General features: G+C 38.3%; 1 protein-coding gene across 2 annotated transcripts in view; it reads right to left on the bottom strand.

The window, feature by feature from the left end:
- The window catches only part of COL9A1 (collagen type IX alpha 1 chain), a 104171-nt gene that overhangs the window by 61111 nt on the left and 27259 nt on the right, over positions 1–15801 (bottom strand). For both annotated transcript variants that reach the window (XM_056109616.1, XM_056109620.1), the window contains 7 exons: positions 7265–7318; positions 6971–7006; positions 3810–3833; positions 3303–3356; positions 1725–1778; positions 1071–1103; positions 266–322 (listed from right to left, as the gene is read on the bottom strand). In XM_056109616.1, the coding sequence (XP_055965591.1) occupies positions 266–322; positions 1071–1103; positions 1725–1778; positions 3303–3356; positions 3810–3833; positions 6971–7006; positions 7265–7318 (312 nt within the window). The remainder of the gene's footprint in view (positions 1–265; positions 323–1070; positions 1104–1724; positions 1779–3302; positions 3357–3809; positions 3834–6970; positions 7007–7264; positions 7319–15801) is intronic.

The following is a 15801-nucleotide window of genomic DNA, read 5'->3' as shown; positions in this document are numbered from 1 at the left end:
GAATGCATTTTATTGGTATAGTTTCCCCAACTAACAGATGCACTGTGTAATCCAACAAACACTGATCGACCTGCCAGTGAAATTTCTAAAACTGAATAGGAAGTACAGACTAAACAATAGAATTAGTAAAACACAGACTTGCCTAATTCATCCAAGAGCCATCTCTGCAGTTGGCATCTCCACACTAAGAAGGTCAGTATATAAAGGCTTCACTTGGACTATTGCTAATACTGTTGGAAATAAAAAACTGAAATGATTCTCTTACCCGCATGCCTGGTAGGCCTGGATATCCAGAACGACCTGGTGGACAGGAATTGGGACACTGCCAGGAAGAAAAAAAGAGGAACAACATAAACTGGAGCCTCAACTATGCATCAAAGTAGTGTTGGGGTTTTTTTCTTTCTTTTTAGGTAAGCCAGCTACAAAAAAATTTACTGTGATTATATTTATTAAATAACTCTAGATGCTCCTTTTCTTTTTAAATTTAATTTTTAATGAAATATTCATAGCTTACAGAAAAGTACAGGGAATTTTTTAAAGCCTTCTATATATCCATCATACAAATTTAATAGATCTTAATATTTTGCAAAATTTATTTCAGGTTTAAACTACTAAAGAAATAAAATGTTTCCAGATATTCCATGTCTGATTTGTTAGCTCTCTGTTAAGATTCACAACCCCTAATCAAAATAAGCAAACTGTATTTATCATCATTTTGTTCTTTAATATTGGTCCATAAGTAAAACAAATCTCAGAGAGAATAATTTGAATTGTAGCTTCTAAAATGGGGGCCCTTGGTAAAAATCATGCCTTAGTAATAAGCAATGAAGAGTATGAAAAAAGCAGACTCCTTTATAATCTTTTTTAAAGATAGACCAAAAATGTTAACAGTCAGACTGAATATACACCACCAGTCTACTTAGACTAATGACTGTTCTACTGAGTAAAAGTGCAGTAAAAATATGGGATTCCAGTATCTATTCAAACAAGATTTTTTTTAAGGAACTTGTCTTAAGATTATGGTCTTTGGCTTAAACCAGCTTAAAAATTTTGAAAGGACACCAGCTTACCAATGGATCTCCATCATGAAATCCAATTGTCCCCTAAAGTAAAGAGAAGATTAAAAGTTAAGATTGTGAATATTCAATTCAGAACTCCCAGTCACAGTTCATTGGACAAAAATGAAATAAATAAAAATTCAATAAAGAGCAGACATCACATAATATGCTAATATTCTAAAAATGTGACACACAGGCATGTTTCTTTAGGAGAACGCTAAATTGCAGTTAACTAAATCTTTCAGGAGATTGAAAAAAAATGAGAGATAGAATACAAACATAGGGAACTGTGAACCATTAATTAAAAATATGGGTTACCTCCTACTTAAAATCCTATTCTTAAACCTCTTACTTTATAAATTCTTTATGAAAACTAGTTCATATGAAAATATTTCTTTATAATGTTCTAATTCTGAGAATTTGTAAAATTATAAGCATAAAAAGGCTCTTAAAAGATAATGAATAATCCTTGCTTATTAAAATAACCTTAAAAATAATTGAGTTTTCTATATTTTTTCCACGAGGAAAGACCCTTGCTATGACTAGATGAAAAACACGTTAGCTATTTTTTTCATTAAGAACGATTAATTAATAGGTACTTCCACTTTTGGTTCTTAGGTTTCTTTAATTCCAACTCTTAGATGAAGAGAAATGCAAAACACTTACACTGGGTCCTGGGGGACCAGGGGGGCCAGGTTGTCCTCGTCTTCCAGGGTCACCCTGATATTTTAAAATTGTAACACAATGATTATACACTTGTCAAAACACAGCCCCAAAACTGATGAGGCAAAAGAGAATGATATTAGAGAAATTTCTACAGAGCTCAACTATGAACAGGCCTGCTACTAATATCAACGAAAGGCCCATAACTAGTTCTGCAGAAAACCAGAAAAAAGGAATTTCACTCTCACCAAGACAAGAAAAGAAGGCAGAGGGAGAGATGGACCAACAAAAAGAAAAACAGCAAAGTCAACTTTTCCTCTGTGGAATAATCATGTTCTCCATGCAAAAAACATGATAGAAATACTACGTATTTTTCTAGCTGATTTACAGAGAAGCTTGGAGAACCAACACAGCTAGTGCCATTCAGTTACTCATAGCAAAAGAAAGCTTGCACCCAGTCTGAAGCTACTAAATACAATTAGTCCCTATAGAAACTGACTCTACATACTGTTGTGGAACCCACAAAGTATAACATTTGGTCTGCCACAGCAGTCTTGCAAATGGAGTAAATCAAAAAATGACTAAATTCAAATAAGCCATTCAGATAGAAATGGGTTCCAATTAGTCTTAATTGTTCAAGATGGGAGATGTGTGCTGAAAGTAGATACAGGACCAAACGTGATAACTTCTCAGTATCTGTACTGCAAACCATAATGCCCAAAAGTAGAGAGAGAGAGTATGGGGGAAACTGTCTGCCATAGAGGCAGGGGGAGGGTTAGAAAGGGGGTGTATTTTGGGGACATTGGTGGTGGAGAATGTGCACTGGTGGAGGGATGGATGTTTGATCATTGTATGACTGAAACTCAAACATGAAAGCTTTGTAGTTGTTAAAAAAAATTAATTCTGATTTGTGTTTTTCTTCTTAATATTTTGGCATACTCTTAACATTTAAGCATCTTGTGATTACTTTAACTTCACAATTATTTCACATTTATGTGTCCAATATATTTATCAACTAGAAAGCACATATAAACAAGAATAGTCTATAATATATAGCTCCTCTTAATAGGTTTACAGTTATTTATCTTTATGCAATGCCATCACCTTAACATATTTAAATAGCTAAATATTAACATCAAACATTTACCAGGCATTTCTTCTATAAAGTTCAGCTCTCTGTTGCCAAATGTTATATTTTATAGGATTAATTATAAAAATACATTACTATAATTCTAAGCTGTTTCCTTTTCATTTCAGGAAGTCTGATGTAAAAGTTACTGGATCCTAGTCCTGGATGAGAATCTGTAAAATGAAGGTGAGATTCCTGTTCCTCACCTACTCTGGAAGTTAGGAAGAAAAGTTTAGCTAAAAACTTCTTATCATTTTTAGTTCATAATTTTCTTTTCTAAAAATGAAGGCAGTATTACTATCCCTAGTCCCCGCTATTATAATGAACCTCAGTTCATTCTAGTTATCTGCCATTTCTTTGTTTGAAGGGGCATAAGATAATATAATTTGTTCTACCTATAACACCTTCTGTTAAATCATCAAACGACTATAAAAATGATCTACAGTACTCACGATTGGTCCTACACGACCCAACTCTCCAGGGAGTCCTGCTGCCCCAGGAGGACCCTAAAGGCAACAAGACAAAAAGACATGGTTGTTTACAGATGGTTTTGAAATGGGTCACAAATTCTATCAAATGAAATGAGCAACCAACTTAGAATTATCATTTGTGCTAGCTTTGGTTTTAAAAAAGAGACTATAGCACTATAGGCTACAGTCCATACTATACTATACTCTACATATTGTATACTATGCTATTATAGTTATCCTGTAGACAATAGAATTATTTGACTATATTGCAATTACTTTAAATGGAATGAAAATTTCTTAAATTAATTATTTAACGATATAAGGGTCCTTTCATAGCAGCACCCTAAAACCATGTAGGTAGAATACCATAAACACCACTGTATTTGTATCATAAACTAAGATTGAGGGTTGTTGGAGAGAAAGGGTGGGATCAAAAACAAATAGATCGTGTTTATAGGTTTTGTGAAATTAAACTGAGATGATACTTACAGGAGGCCCAGGTAAACCACGTCCCTAAAATAGGAAAAGAATTATTATGGTATGTGATTACCATATAGTATAAATTAAGACACACACACAAAAAAAACCCCTCAGCTTAAAATAAACTGAACTTCATTAGAAAATCATATAGCAATGTTCAGAATAAAGAAAGCACTGGAGGAGACGAACAAAGATAGCTTTAATCCTGAAGGAACCAGAAACTGATTTCAGTTTTGCAAATATTCCTCTTATAAAAGTTCCTTTTGGGGCTGGAGAGATAGCACAGTAGGTAGGGTGTTTTCCTTGCACGTGGACAAACCGGGTTCGATTCCCAGCATCCCATATGGTCCCCTGAGCACCGCCAGGAGTAACTCCTGAGTACAGAACCAGGAAGCTAGGAGTAACCCCTGTGCATTACCGGGTGTGACCCAAAAAAAAAAGTTCTTTTTAGTCTAAACTCATCATTAGTAGTTTTTCCAATTTTTTGGAAGGGAGCGTGCAAGCCTAAGCAGTGTTCGGGGTACACAGGGCTGCTTTGATACTAGGTCTGACAGTGGAGCAGAGGGTGCAGTGCTGAGCCATAAAGGCAGCAATGGGAGGTGAGGAACAAGTGGAGCTAGAAACAGTCAGGTCCTAGCTCCTGCCAAACGTCATGTTCTGCAACCGTTAGTGCTATCTCCCGAGTCCTCAAACTTTTTGTTTCATGAAAATCAAAATAATATCATTCATTTTTGCCTTCAGGAGAACTTAATATTCCTGACAAAGAGTCACACCACAACTGGCAGTTTGAATTATTTTTTTTTTAATTTTTCTGTCTCTTAGAGATACCTGCATCAAAAGCAGTACAAAACACACTGCTTCACAATTCAAAATGTGATGTTTGCAAGTTCCCGGAATAAACATTCCACATATAGAGACAGGAGAGTAAAAGGGTCAGCAACACATCCCCAAGTTAAATCTAACGAATACTGAAAACAAAATGGTGTTCTCCTGAAATAGCCTAAACAAAGGGATCTTTTTTGGTCACACCCGGCGGTGCTCAGGGGTTACTCCTGGCTCTAAGCTCAGGAATTACTCCTGGTGGTACTCAGGGGACTATAGAGGATGCTGGGAATCGAACCCGGGTGGGCCACATGCAAGGCAAACCCCCTCCCCACTCTGCTATCGCTCCAGCCCCTAAACAAAGAGATCTTAATTCACTATGCTGACTGTGGTATTAAAGCTTGTCATTCTGTCTGTCTCTCTTTTACATTCTATATTTAGTTTAGCAACAACTTATATAATTAAAAAATTGCGACCACATTTTACTCCTAACCTCAACAACTAGCACAGAATCGAGAATATAATTAACCCTAACAATATGCTCGTTGAACATCATAAGGCTGAACATCGGCTGCCTGGAATTCCTTTTTCTCACTTTTCTTTCCAGGTTCACTTACCTCCCCCTCAGGATTTCTCTTTTTGTTTTCGCTCCCACGAGGGCTTAAATAGATTTTATTCACAGTTATCGGTGATGCTCTATTCATACTAGCTTTTTAGTGCAGACTTTCTAAAGTATTCTATCTGAAGCATCCAGAAGAGTCCCTGTATAACTCCCGATAATTAAAGTATAATTTCTAATCTTTAGGCAGTTAAAGCAAGCAAGAATTTTACTTGAGCAGTATATCTCAATAATAACTGGAGCTTTTTCAAGACATCCTTTGAAAAATTACTTTAATTTTAACAGTTTAATATATAGATCGATTTGGGAAAGAAGGGATATGCTTGAAAATAGTGAAGTAATCAATAAGTTATTTTGTTATCAGAGACCTAGATGTTTGATAAATTTCACTAAATTTTTAAAGAGGCATGTCTATAAACTATTGAGCTGAGTTGAAAAATATGGTAGAAAGGCCAGCTAGCTATTCACTCCTGAAAATAGGATTATAATGAAAAGTTGACAGATGCTGAAACATGGCAAGAAAAATAGTATACATTGAGAACATGGAGGGAAAATATAGATTAATGACAAGAACAAAAGAAGATTAAAAATCAATACACAAAGAAAAAGCAGCCAAGAATCTGAGGAGAAAAAAAACACAAACGTGCCTTCTTGTGCCATGTAGGAAAAAAGCAGCTAAGTAATAATATTAGATGGTTATTATTTTAAAAGTAAAGTAAAGGCCCTCCCGTTGATCATCGATTTGCTCGAGCGGGCCCAGTAACGTCTCCATTGGAGACTTTGTTGTTACTGTGTTTGGCATATCGAATACTCTCGGTAGCTTGCCGGGCTCTCCGAGAGGGGCGGAGGAATCGAACTCGGGTCGGCCATGTTGGCTGCGTACAAGGCAAACGCCCTACTGCTGTGCTATCAGCCCTTTAGGTTATTATTTTATTAGAGATTAAAAACCAGTTGTGCAGTTAAGTGGTTAAGGACTCTATTGCTATTTATTGCTTAGATTTGCTCTCGTTACATAGAAATATTTTCCATCAATAAGAGCAGAAGGAGGAGAGCCAGAGAGATAGTACAGAGGATAAGACATTTATTGCCTCACATGTAACCTCCAGAGCACCAATAGGAGTCATCCCTGAGCACAGACTGAGCATAGAGTAAGGACTAATCTCTGAGCACAGCCACGTGTGGCCCAAAAGTAAAACAAACAGCAACAAAATAGGGTGAAAAGGGGGTGAAAAGAAGTTTGTCTTGGGAAACACAGCCAGCAAACGAGCATCTGTATTTCATGATGTACACTCAAATTTCTCTAAAATGTTTCTATTCACAGAGCGATAGCACAACGGTAGGGCGTTTGCCTTGCACACAGCCAGGCTGGCCGAGCTGGGTTCGATTCCTCCGCCCCTCTCCGAGCCCAGCAAGCTACCGAGAGCACGGCAAAGCCTGGCAAGCTACCCAAGACGTGTTCAATATGCCAAACACAGTAACAACAAGTCTCAAAATGGTTATTGGGCCCGCTCAAGCAAACTGATGAACAACGGGAGGACAGTGTTTTTTGTTTGACAGTCAAACAACTTATCTTACTAGGTAATTCATAAAGTCCTGTGTGATTTTTAAAATGTTTTTAAAAAATTGTGCTAAGAATTGTGTCAAAATCTGTGTTTAAAAAAAAATTCCAGCTACAGAATTTTACTTAAAGATGAGAGATTTTGAATTCCATCATTTGACATTTACTTACTGGAAATCCACGAGATCCGGGTACACCAGGTTCTCCCTGAAAATAAAAATAGCTTCATTGTACTTAGCTTTTAGCCGAATGAATATGTAAATATGCAAACTGCATCAACATTGAAATCACTAAAACTCCATTTTAATTTTTAATTTCACTCAATTTGATTAAAGCATGATTTTAGCTGAGCAAGTATATTTCAGCTGCTTCTCAATTTAGCATATTAGTAGATTTGCAAACACTACAACAAAAATACACTTCAACTTTTAATTACCAGCAATTAGTAGCAGGTGAATAACTTACTTTCTGTCCTCTTGGTCCAACTGCGCCAGGGGCTCCATCAGGTCCTGTTAGTCCCTAACAAAGCAAGATAACTGCATCATTAGACAAACCACTAACTGTATAATTTAATCTTCTTAATTATCAATAGGCTGATTACAAAGTTATACAAAATCTGTAAATAAATGCTTCGTATATACTTTACTTGAACATTTCACATGAGTCCTGTTTCTTACTTTCTATTGATAAATTTTATCATGTATATGTTCCTGCTACGTCTATTGGTTCATCACAAGATTCAGTAATTTAACACACTTGTCTCTGCTTTTTAAAAAAATACAATAATTACTGTGTTCTAATGTGGGGTGGAACAAAATTTCTTGAGTCTTTCATATCCTTCACTTCATTAATTTAAAAATACTACATGTCGTTATAATGTTTTGAGAGTAGTGAAATGTGTTCAATAGAAATAATGAATCTAATTATTGCATTATACATACCTGAAGCCCTCTAACCATCATCAAGCAAGGATAATTGCTGACTGGTGAATATTAACATATTTTGTGATACCAAAAATCAAAACCACTCACTACAAGGCATGTGCTTTTACCACTGAGCTATTTTCTTTTTTTTTTATAATTTTATTTATTGAATCACTGTGAGAGGAGTTATAAAGCTTTTGGGTCTAAGTCTCAGTCATACAATGAAACACCCGTACCTTCACCAGTGCCCATTCTCCACCACCAAAAATCCCAGTATACCCCCATCCCACACCCTCCCCCTGCCTGTGGGGCAGATGATCTCCACATTACTCTCTCTCTACTTTGATCACATTCACTACTTCGACACCAGATCCACCATTATTTAAGATTTTACCCCAACACTTAGATCTGCTGAAAAGGCAACAATAGACAATTTGTGTTCTATTGCTGGTTATGACTAACATATGATGTCGTGTGGCTGCAGTAGGGCTATGTGGTTTTGAAATTCTGAAATTTTAACACTTAAATTTGGAGGGATTTCTGCCAAAAGCCACTGGGTTTAGAGATCTGCTCCTGAGTCTCTGGGATCATGGCCGTTGAGCAGCTTGATGAGGAGCCAAAGAGGCCATTCGTGGGCGATGACTTGGGGTCTCATTGGGGTGGGGAAGACAGGCCCGGCTCCACCTCCCCCCCCATCCCGTGAGACCTAACAAGTTTTGTCACTGCGGGCCCAAGCCTGACTGTCCAATGGCCTCTAGAGGATGACAGACACCAAGTCGCCAAGAGGGAGCAGGCGGAGGGACAACACCCTTTCCTCCCTGGGATGGCCCGGGAACAGTAACGTACTGTGGAGTCCGGATGCATTTCTGCCAAAAGTCACTGGTTTTCGAGATTTGTTTCTGAGTCTCTGGGATCATGGCCGTTAAGCAGCTTGATCAGGAGCCAGAGAGGCCATTCGTGGGCGATGACCTGGGGTCTCGTTGGGGTGGGGAGGACAAGCCCGGCTCCACCCTCATCCCATGAGACCCTGTGTGTCTCGTCATTGGGGGACCAAATGTGACTATCCAGTGGCCTCTGACGGATGGCGGCCACTGGGCCGCCAGGGGGAATAGGCCAAGGCATGAAACCTATTCCCACCTGGATTGGCCCAGCACCGGTAGCCTACTGCAGAGACCAGACGCATTTCTACCTAAAGCCACTGGGTTCTGAGATTCGTTTCTAAGTCTCTGGGATCATGTCCATTAAGCAGTTCAATCAGGAACCAAAGAGGCCTTGCCTCCAATTATATAGCTGAGCCGGAGGTGGTTTGTGGGTGTGTTTCCCACATACCTAACTTTTGGCCGTTTACTTTCTTGATAAACTTTGCCCCAAGTTTTTGGGGTCTGGCCAAAGGCACAGCAGCAATTTTGGGGTATCTGGAAGTCTGAAGGCGCCATGAGGCTGCTGATGCACTCGCCTCACAGGTACAGATTGACCTGCTGGCGGCACCATACCCCCACTGAGCTATTTTCTTGCCAGAAAAAATTAACTTCCAGAGTTTAAATGCTGGAAAATGTACATATTTCAACATCACCTTTTGTAAAAGCAGTTAAAATTAAGTGTATATTTTCATGTGTATCATTCAATGTGCAAGATTTAAACCTTTTACTGTAAGCACAGTTATAAATGTATTTTGATGTTAAAGCACTATGAAAACATATTTTCTAAACATTCTCACTTTCCTTATTAGTACATATTCACAGTTCTTTATTTCCCTGATTATGCCTAAAAGTGAGTTAAAGGAAATACAAAACATGAGTTAAAAATGTTAAGTGCCAGAAATTTACTTGAGATGAAAAACTAATAAACAAAAGAGACTTTGATTTTTGAGACTTTGATTTTCGGGCTGGAGCGATAGCACAAGCGGGTAGGGTGTTTGCCTTTTACGCAGCCGACACAGCCGACCCGAGTTTGATTCTTCTGCCCCTCTCGGAGAGCCTGGCAAGCTACCAAGAGTATCTTGCCCCCACAGCAAAGCCTGGCAAGCTACCCATGACGTATTCAGTATGCCAAACACAATAACAAATCTCACAATGTTACTGGGCCTGCTAGAGCAAATCAATGAACAACGGGAGGACAGTGACAGTGACAGTGATTTTCAGTATTCCTAGTCTCATTACAACACTGTAATTTAGGCATGAGCACCTATTGAAAGAGAACATTGGTTTTTGGACTTCACCAAATCAGATATGCAGGGACTTACCAAAAGGTACACAGATTTTACATCCTTTACAGCATATTTGACTAATAGAGAATATTAGTTAGTCAAATATTCTAACTCTCTAACTTTTCTATTCTGTCTTCTAACTCTCACTTTTTTTCCCCTCTCACTTTAAGCACATACACTCCAATACTATTCCTGAGAAATTCCATGCTCAGAGTCCACTACACATCCAGTCTGTGATTGGAATAACAAGATTAGATGTAGTTGCTTCTATATTTAAGCAACATTTCAGCTAGGGAACCCAAACCAACTGGTAGTCTGGAGGTTGCTTTCAGGACATTTCTCTATTGCTTTGTTTTGTTTTGTTTTCTTTTCTTTTGTTTATGGGGGCTGACACAGCTGTACTTCAGGTTTACTTTTTGCTCTGGGCTCAAGGATCACTCATGGCAGTGCTCTGCGGACATAAGTGGTACTGGTGATCAAACCCACGTCAGCCACATGCCAGGCCTGCACCTATTGGCTATAGTATCTCTCTGGTCCCAGTCAAGTCTTAAAGTATCTTCCATTAGACATGATGAATTATGTCTATCGCTAGAACTTCTTTAAATTGAAATTGCATTCCAATTTCAGATGTCACAGTCAACTCTATGAACTTACTATACAGACAAGTATAAAAAGTCCATGAAGATAAGAATTACATTATATCACTGGAGCTTCTTTAAATTGAAATTACATTCCAGCTTCAGATGTTACAGTCAATTCTACAAACTAACTATATAGACAAGTATAAAGTCCATAAAGGATTACATTATATTACAATTGTAGTTTATCGACCCTGCATGTAACACATACTTAATACACAGGTATTAAATAAAGTTGATTAGGCTAGCTAGTTTAGCTGAGTGCAATATTACACTTGTCCTTCTACATCATCTTTAAAATTGGTTTAAATCTCAGATATGCTACTAATTAGCTTTACAGTCACAGGCAAGTTGCTTAACTATACAGTGCCTTACTTTGCTGATCTAAATTAGTATAACATCAATATCTACACCCTATAGTAATTTCGTAGATTACATGTGCTAATATATATTCAACACTTCAAGCTGGCTAGCAGTGTGGGTACCGAATAAAATGTCTGTTGTTCTTTTTATCATCATTACTGTATGGCCAGCATTGTTCTAGATACTGTGAAGAGTTCACATGAACCATGAAACACATTTTGTTTCCTCCAGGAACTTAAAACCTCATTAGGAAAAGGTTCTGGAAATGAGCAAACAAAACAATCTAGTCCTTAACCATGATGACTGTTCTTTATTAACTATTTTCATTTACACTGACCTTTCAGAATAATGTCTCTCTAACGCTCCATCCTAATCACATAAGATCTGCCAGGGAAAATTGCATGTTCTAACTGTAATTGCTGTATTTGCTGCTAATTCATCTCTGCCTATTTGAGATGGATACTATAAAATTAGCAAATACTATTTTAAAGAGCTTTTCGACCATACTATAACAAATAATCCTAAGAATATATCAATTTGGAGGCAGGAGACATAGTGCAGAGTCTACCTTGTAGACCCTATAAAATAAGATAAAGACCATCTCACCGATACCATTAATGATAATAGTTGTTCTCTAGATATAAGGTTATAACCAAACTCTGACTTCTTTAATTTTACATCTTTAAAGCGAGTCTATTTCAACAAAAGTTTTAGTAGGAATGGAGAAATTACATAAATATCTATACATTTATAATTAACAATGTAAATTAGTATAAATTATATAAAATGTATCTTCTATTTCAAATGTCATTTATTTTATATCTGTATATAATTTATAGCAAATATTTAAGTTTATTACATATCTGAATTATACATTATATATTTGTTTGCAAAATATAAATATAATATGAATAATATCAATTATCTTCCACATTTACACAAACTAGTTCCTGATGTTCCATTTGCTCTCAATGGAATGAACATCTCTAAATGCAGAACTTATATGTACCTAGGTTGGGAACTCAACATGACAAATGACCTGGCACTTGTGCTGGGAAGGAGATAGAGAGAGGGATGGAACACCTTCAAGAGTGTTGAAGAAATAGCTAAGAGGACAAAGAACCTCCAGCTCTGGGCACATATCTCTGACTCCACTATTCTCCCTACACTAACATACGCCTCAGATATCTGGGACCTACGAAAACAGGATGAGAACACTATCGGGTCTCCCAAAGAATCGAAAGAGCTATGCCTGGAGTATCACGCTTCACTCAAGTGAGAGAAAGAATCCGGACTCCAACCTCTGTTGACGATCGAGAATCAAGGATGCTGTCTAGTTTGCCAAGGCATCAAAAATAAGATGGGCTGGACACGCAACGCAATTTGGAGACAACCGCTGGACTAGAGCTGTTAGCAACTGGATTCCACAGGACGTCAAAAGGACGCGTGGCTGCCCACCTACGAGAAGGTCAGACTTCTTTATCAAGAACCTGAACGAATGGTTTGAGGCTCTTCATGTTCCCGGAGCAAGCAGATGCCATTGGGCTACACTAGCACGCGACAGGGACAAATGGAGAAGTTACTGGTGCCCACTCAAGCTAATGGATGAATAATGGGATGTCAAGTGATCAAGTGATTTACACACACACTAAATACCATTCCAATTTGCGGTAATTCTTATATGTAAAAAGAAAAAAATAGAAGCAGGGAGATAATTCAAAGGAATGTACTCCTCACATTTGGATTCAGGGTCTGAGGTCCTGGGTTTGATCCCAGGTTTGATCCCAGGTACCACGTGATCCCCAGATATACCAGAGTGGTACTAGGAGGCTCTTCACTGCTGAAACTGAGAAGCACTGGGCCAAGTATTGCTGGGTCCCCCTGAGTACAACTTGGGAAAATCCTCCCGTCCCCAAAAAATAAGACAGAGGAAAATATTACCAGTAACAAAAATTACAGTTTTCATGCAAATGCTTATAAAAATAAAATTCAATATGGATGCTTATTGAAGCTGACTGTGTTGGAAACTTTCTGACATTGCAGCTTGGCAGAGAATATCTGCCCTCAATTGCCATTTCCTTTCAGCAGTCAAGGGCACAGACCATGCAACTCAAGTTATATTTCTACAAGTAGAGTTGCCACTTTTTAAAATCATTTCTTTCAAAAATCTACTAATGGAAGGATGGGTACTTGATCATTGTATAATTGAAACCCAAGCACAAAAATTTTTAAGTCTATAACTGTACCTCATGATGTCTCACTAATAAAAATAAAAAATAAAAAATTTTAAAAATCCACTAACAGCATAATTTCTTTTAAACCTTTCCTTTCATATACTTTCATACATCATTTACTTCACCATTTCTTAACACTAATTCCCCCACAAACTTCCAAAATATTCAGCTTTGCAATGAACCTAGGAACAGAAGACAAAGAAGTTAGGGGCTTAACATCCCACTATCACAATCAGCAGCATCTATCAGGAAAAGATTATTGGAGCTTTTCTACCTACTTCATTCCCTATGTTCAGGAACAAATAACAATAAACCCTGATGTAGTCCTTACTGTTTCATGTTCCAATGTCTGTTCTCAATTCAATGTAAGAAGTTTGTTTAAAATGTCAAATGAACCAAAGGACACAAGAAAAATTTTCAGCTCAGAATCATAAATCCTATGTGGCTCCAGTACTAAATTTGGTGACCAGGAACCACATTAATATTTACTTAATATTGATAATTATGAACTATAATTATTTGACCCATTGAATTGTCCATATTATTTTTCTTACTATGCAATCCAGCAATAAAAATTCACTATCACCATTTTGTCCTATTTGTCTATTTAAGAAATTCATGGGCCAGAGCAATACTACAATAAATAGGGTGCTTTTGCTGTGCATGGCTGACCCAAATTTAATCCCAACCACCCCAGAAGGTCCCCCAAGTCTTCTAAGAGTAAACCCTAAGCACAGAGCCAGGATTAAGCCCTGAGCACCACAGGGTATGTCTCCCCCACTCTCCCTCGAAAAAAAACCCACAAAATTTTCTTTAAAAATTCAGCATAGGGGCTGGAGCAATAGCACAGCAGGTAGGGCATTTGCCTTGCACGCGGCCAACCCGGGTTCTGTTCCCAGCATCCCATATGGTCCCCTGAGCACTGTCACTGTCTGTCACTGTCCTCCCGTTGTTCACTGACTTGCTCGAGCGGGCCGAGTAACGTCTCCATTTTGAGACTTGTTACTGTGTTTGGCATATCCAATACGTCATGGGTATCTTGCCAGGCTTTGCCGTGTGGGTGAGATACTCTTGGTAGCTTGCCAGGCTCTCTGAGAGGGGTGGAGGAATCGAACCCAGCTCGACCGGGTTGGCTGCGCACAAGGCAAACGCCCTACCGCTGTGCTATAGCTCCAGCCCACTCCCAAGATAAATACAATGAGCACTGCCAGAGGTAATTCCTGAGTATAGAGCCAGGAGTAACCCCTGTGCATCGCCGGATGTGACCCAAAAAGAAAATAAATAAATAAAAATAAAAATTCAGGACATACAGTTCAGGTATTTAGAGCCTCCAACCCACCCTAGTTCTTCCCCTGCAGTGCACTGCACCATTGCCCAGTCATCAATAGAGCAGCCCTGAGCAATGCTGGGTGTGGTCCTAGAATCAGCCCTGGGGTAAGTGGGGGGAGAATGAGGAGGAGTGTGGCTAATCCCTAGGGGGAGCACTAAACAGTTGTCTGCCTAGAAGTCCCCACCTTGACTCCTGAGTCCTGCTTGGGACACCTCCCCAAAAATTTATTTATATACATAGGAGACAAAACTATCTGAAAAAACGCTCAATCTGAAAATCAAGAAATCTGACTTCATTGGCTATTTTATCTACTAAATACCTCTGGGTCCCTGAGGAGAACACTTTTCCTCATAATTTTTCAGTTCCCTTATCTTTGCAGAATACAACAAGCCAAGCCTGCCTTCCTGGCTGTTGCTGAAGGTTAAAGGAAATAATGTTGATATCAACCTGGCTTGAGAAAAATGATCTCCACGAATGCAAATTAGTAAAGTTTCTGTTATTATTATTAATTATTATTATTATTATTATGCTTAGTTATAGGCAATATCTAAAGCAAGGCACAAGCATAAGAGTTGAGGGTTTTTTTTTCCTTTTTTTCTTTTCTCTCCTTATTTTCTCTTTTTAACCTCAAGAGAGTGCTTGAATGTCCTTACACTTTTTTCCTTAGGACATTTCAGGATCAAAGTTTTGTAAAATAAAAGCCCATTCTTCCCTGCGGGCATCAGTTTGAAACATCCAAAAATTAGTTCTTAGGGGCCTCAGGCACTGTCCCTTTGAATCCATAGAAAACCCAAACAAAGCAAGTCTATTTCCTAATACACTAGATGACACAAAAACCCTTATTATGGTCATCGGTCTAAAACACACACACACACACACACACACACACACACACACACACACAAAACTATATCTTGGTCATTTTAGTTACTGTCACTATTCTCCAGTGGGCCCAATAGCGTCTCCATTGTGACAATTGTTACTGTGTTTGGCATATTGAATACGTCAAGGGTAGCTTGCCAGGCTTTGCCCTGCGGGCGACATACTCTCAGTAGCTTGCAGGGCTCTCCGAGACGGGCAGAGGAATCCAACCCGGCTCAGCCATGTTGGCTGCTTGCAAGGCAAATGCCTTACCCGCTATGCTACAACTACTGAAATTCAGTTGGTTTTTTTTTCCTCACAAAATGAAGGATCTGTCTCCAGAAAAAGTGTTCTACACAAATACAAAATAGTAAAGTTATTTTTTTGCTTAGTTCTATGAAAGACCTAAATTGAGGTCATGGGTGTGTTTCTTACTTTCTCCTTAAG

This window comes from Sorex fumeus, unplaced genomic scaffold, assembly GCF_029834395.1.
Source record: "Sorex fumeus unplaced genomic scaffold, SorFum_2.1 ptg000008l, whole genome shotgun sequence".
In the NCBI taxonomy this organism is placed as follows: domain Eukaryota; kingdom Metazoa; phylum Chordata; class Mammalia; order Eulipotyphla; family Soricidae; genus Sorex; species Sorex fumeus.
This window is presented reverse-complemented; position numbering and strand designations above follow the sequence as displayed.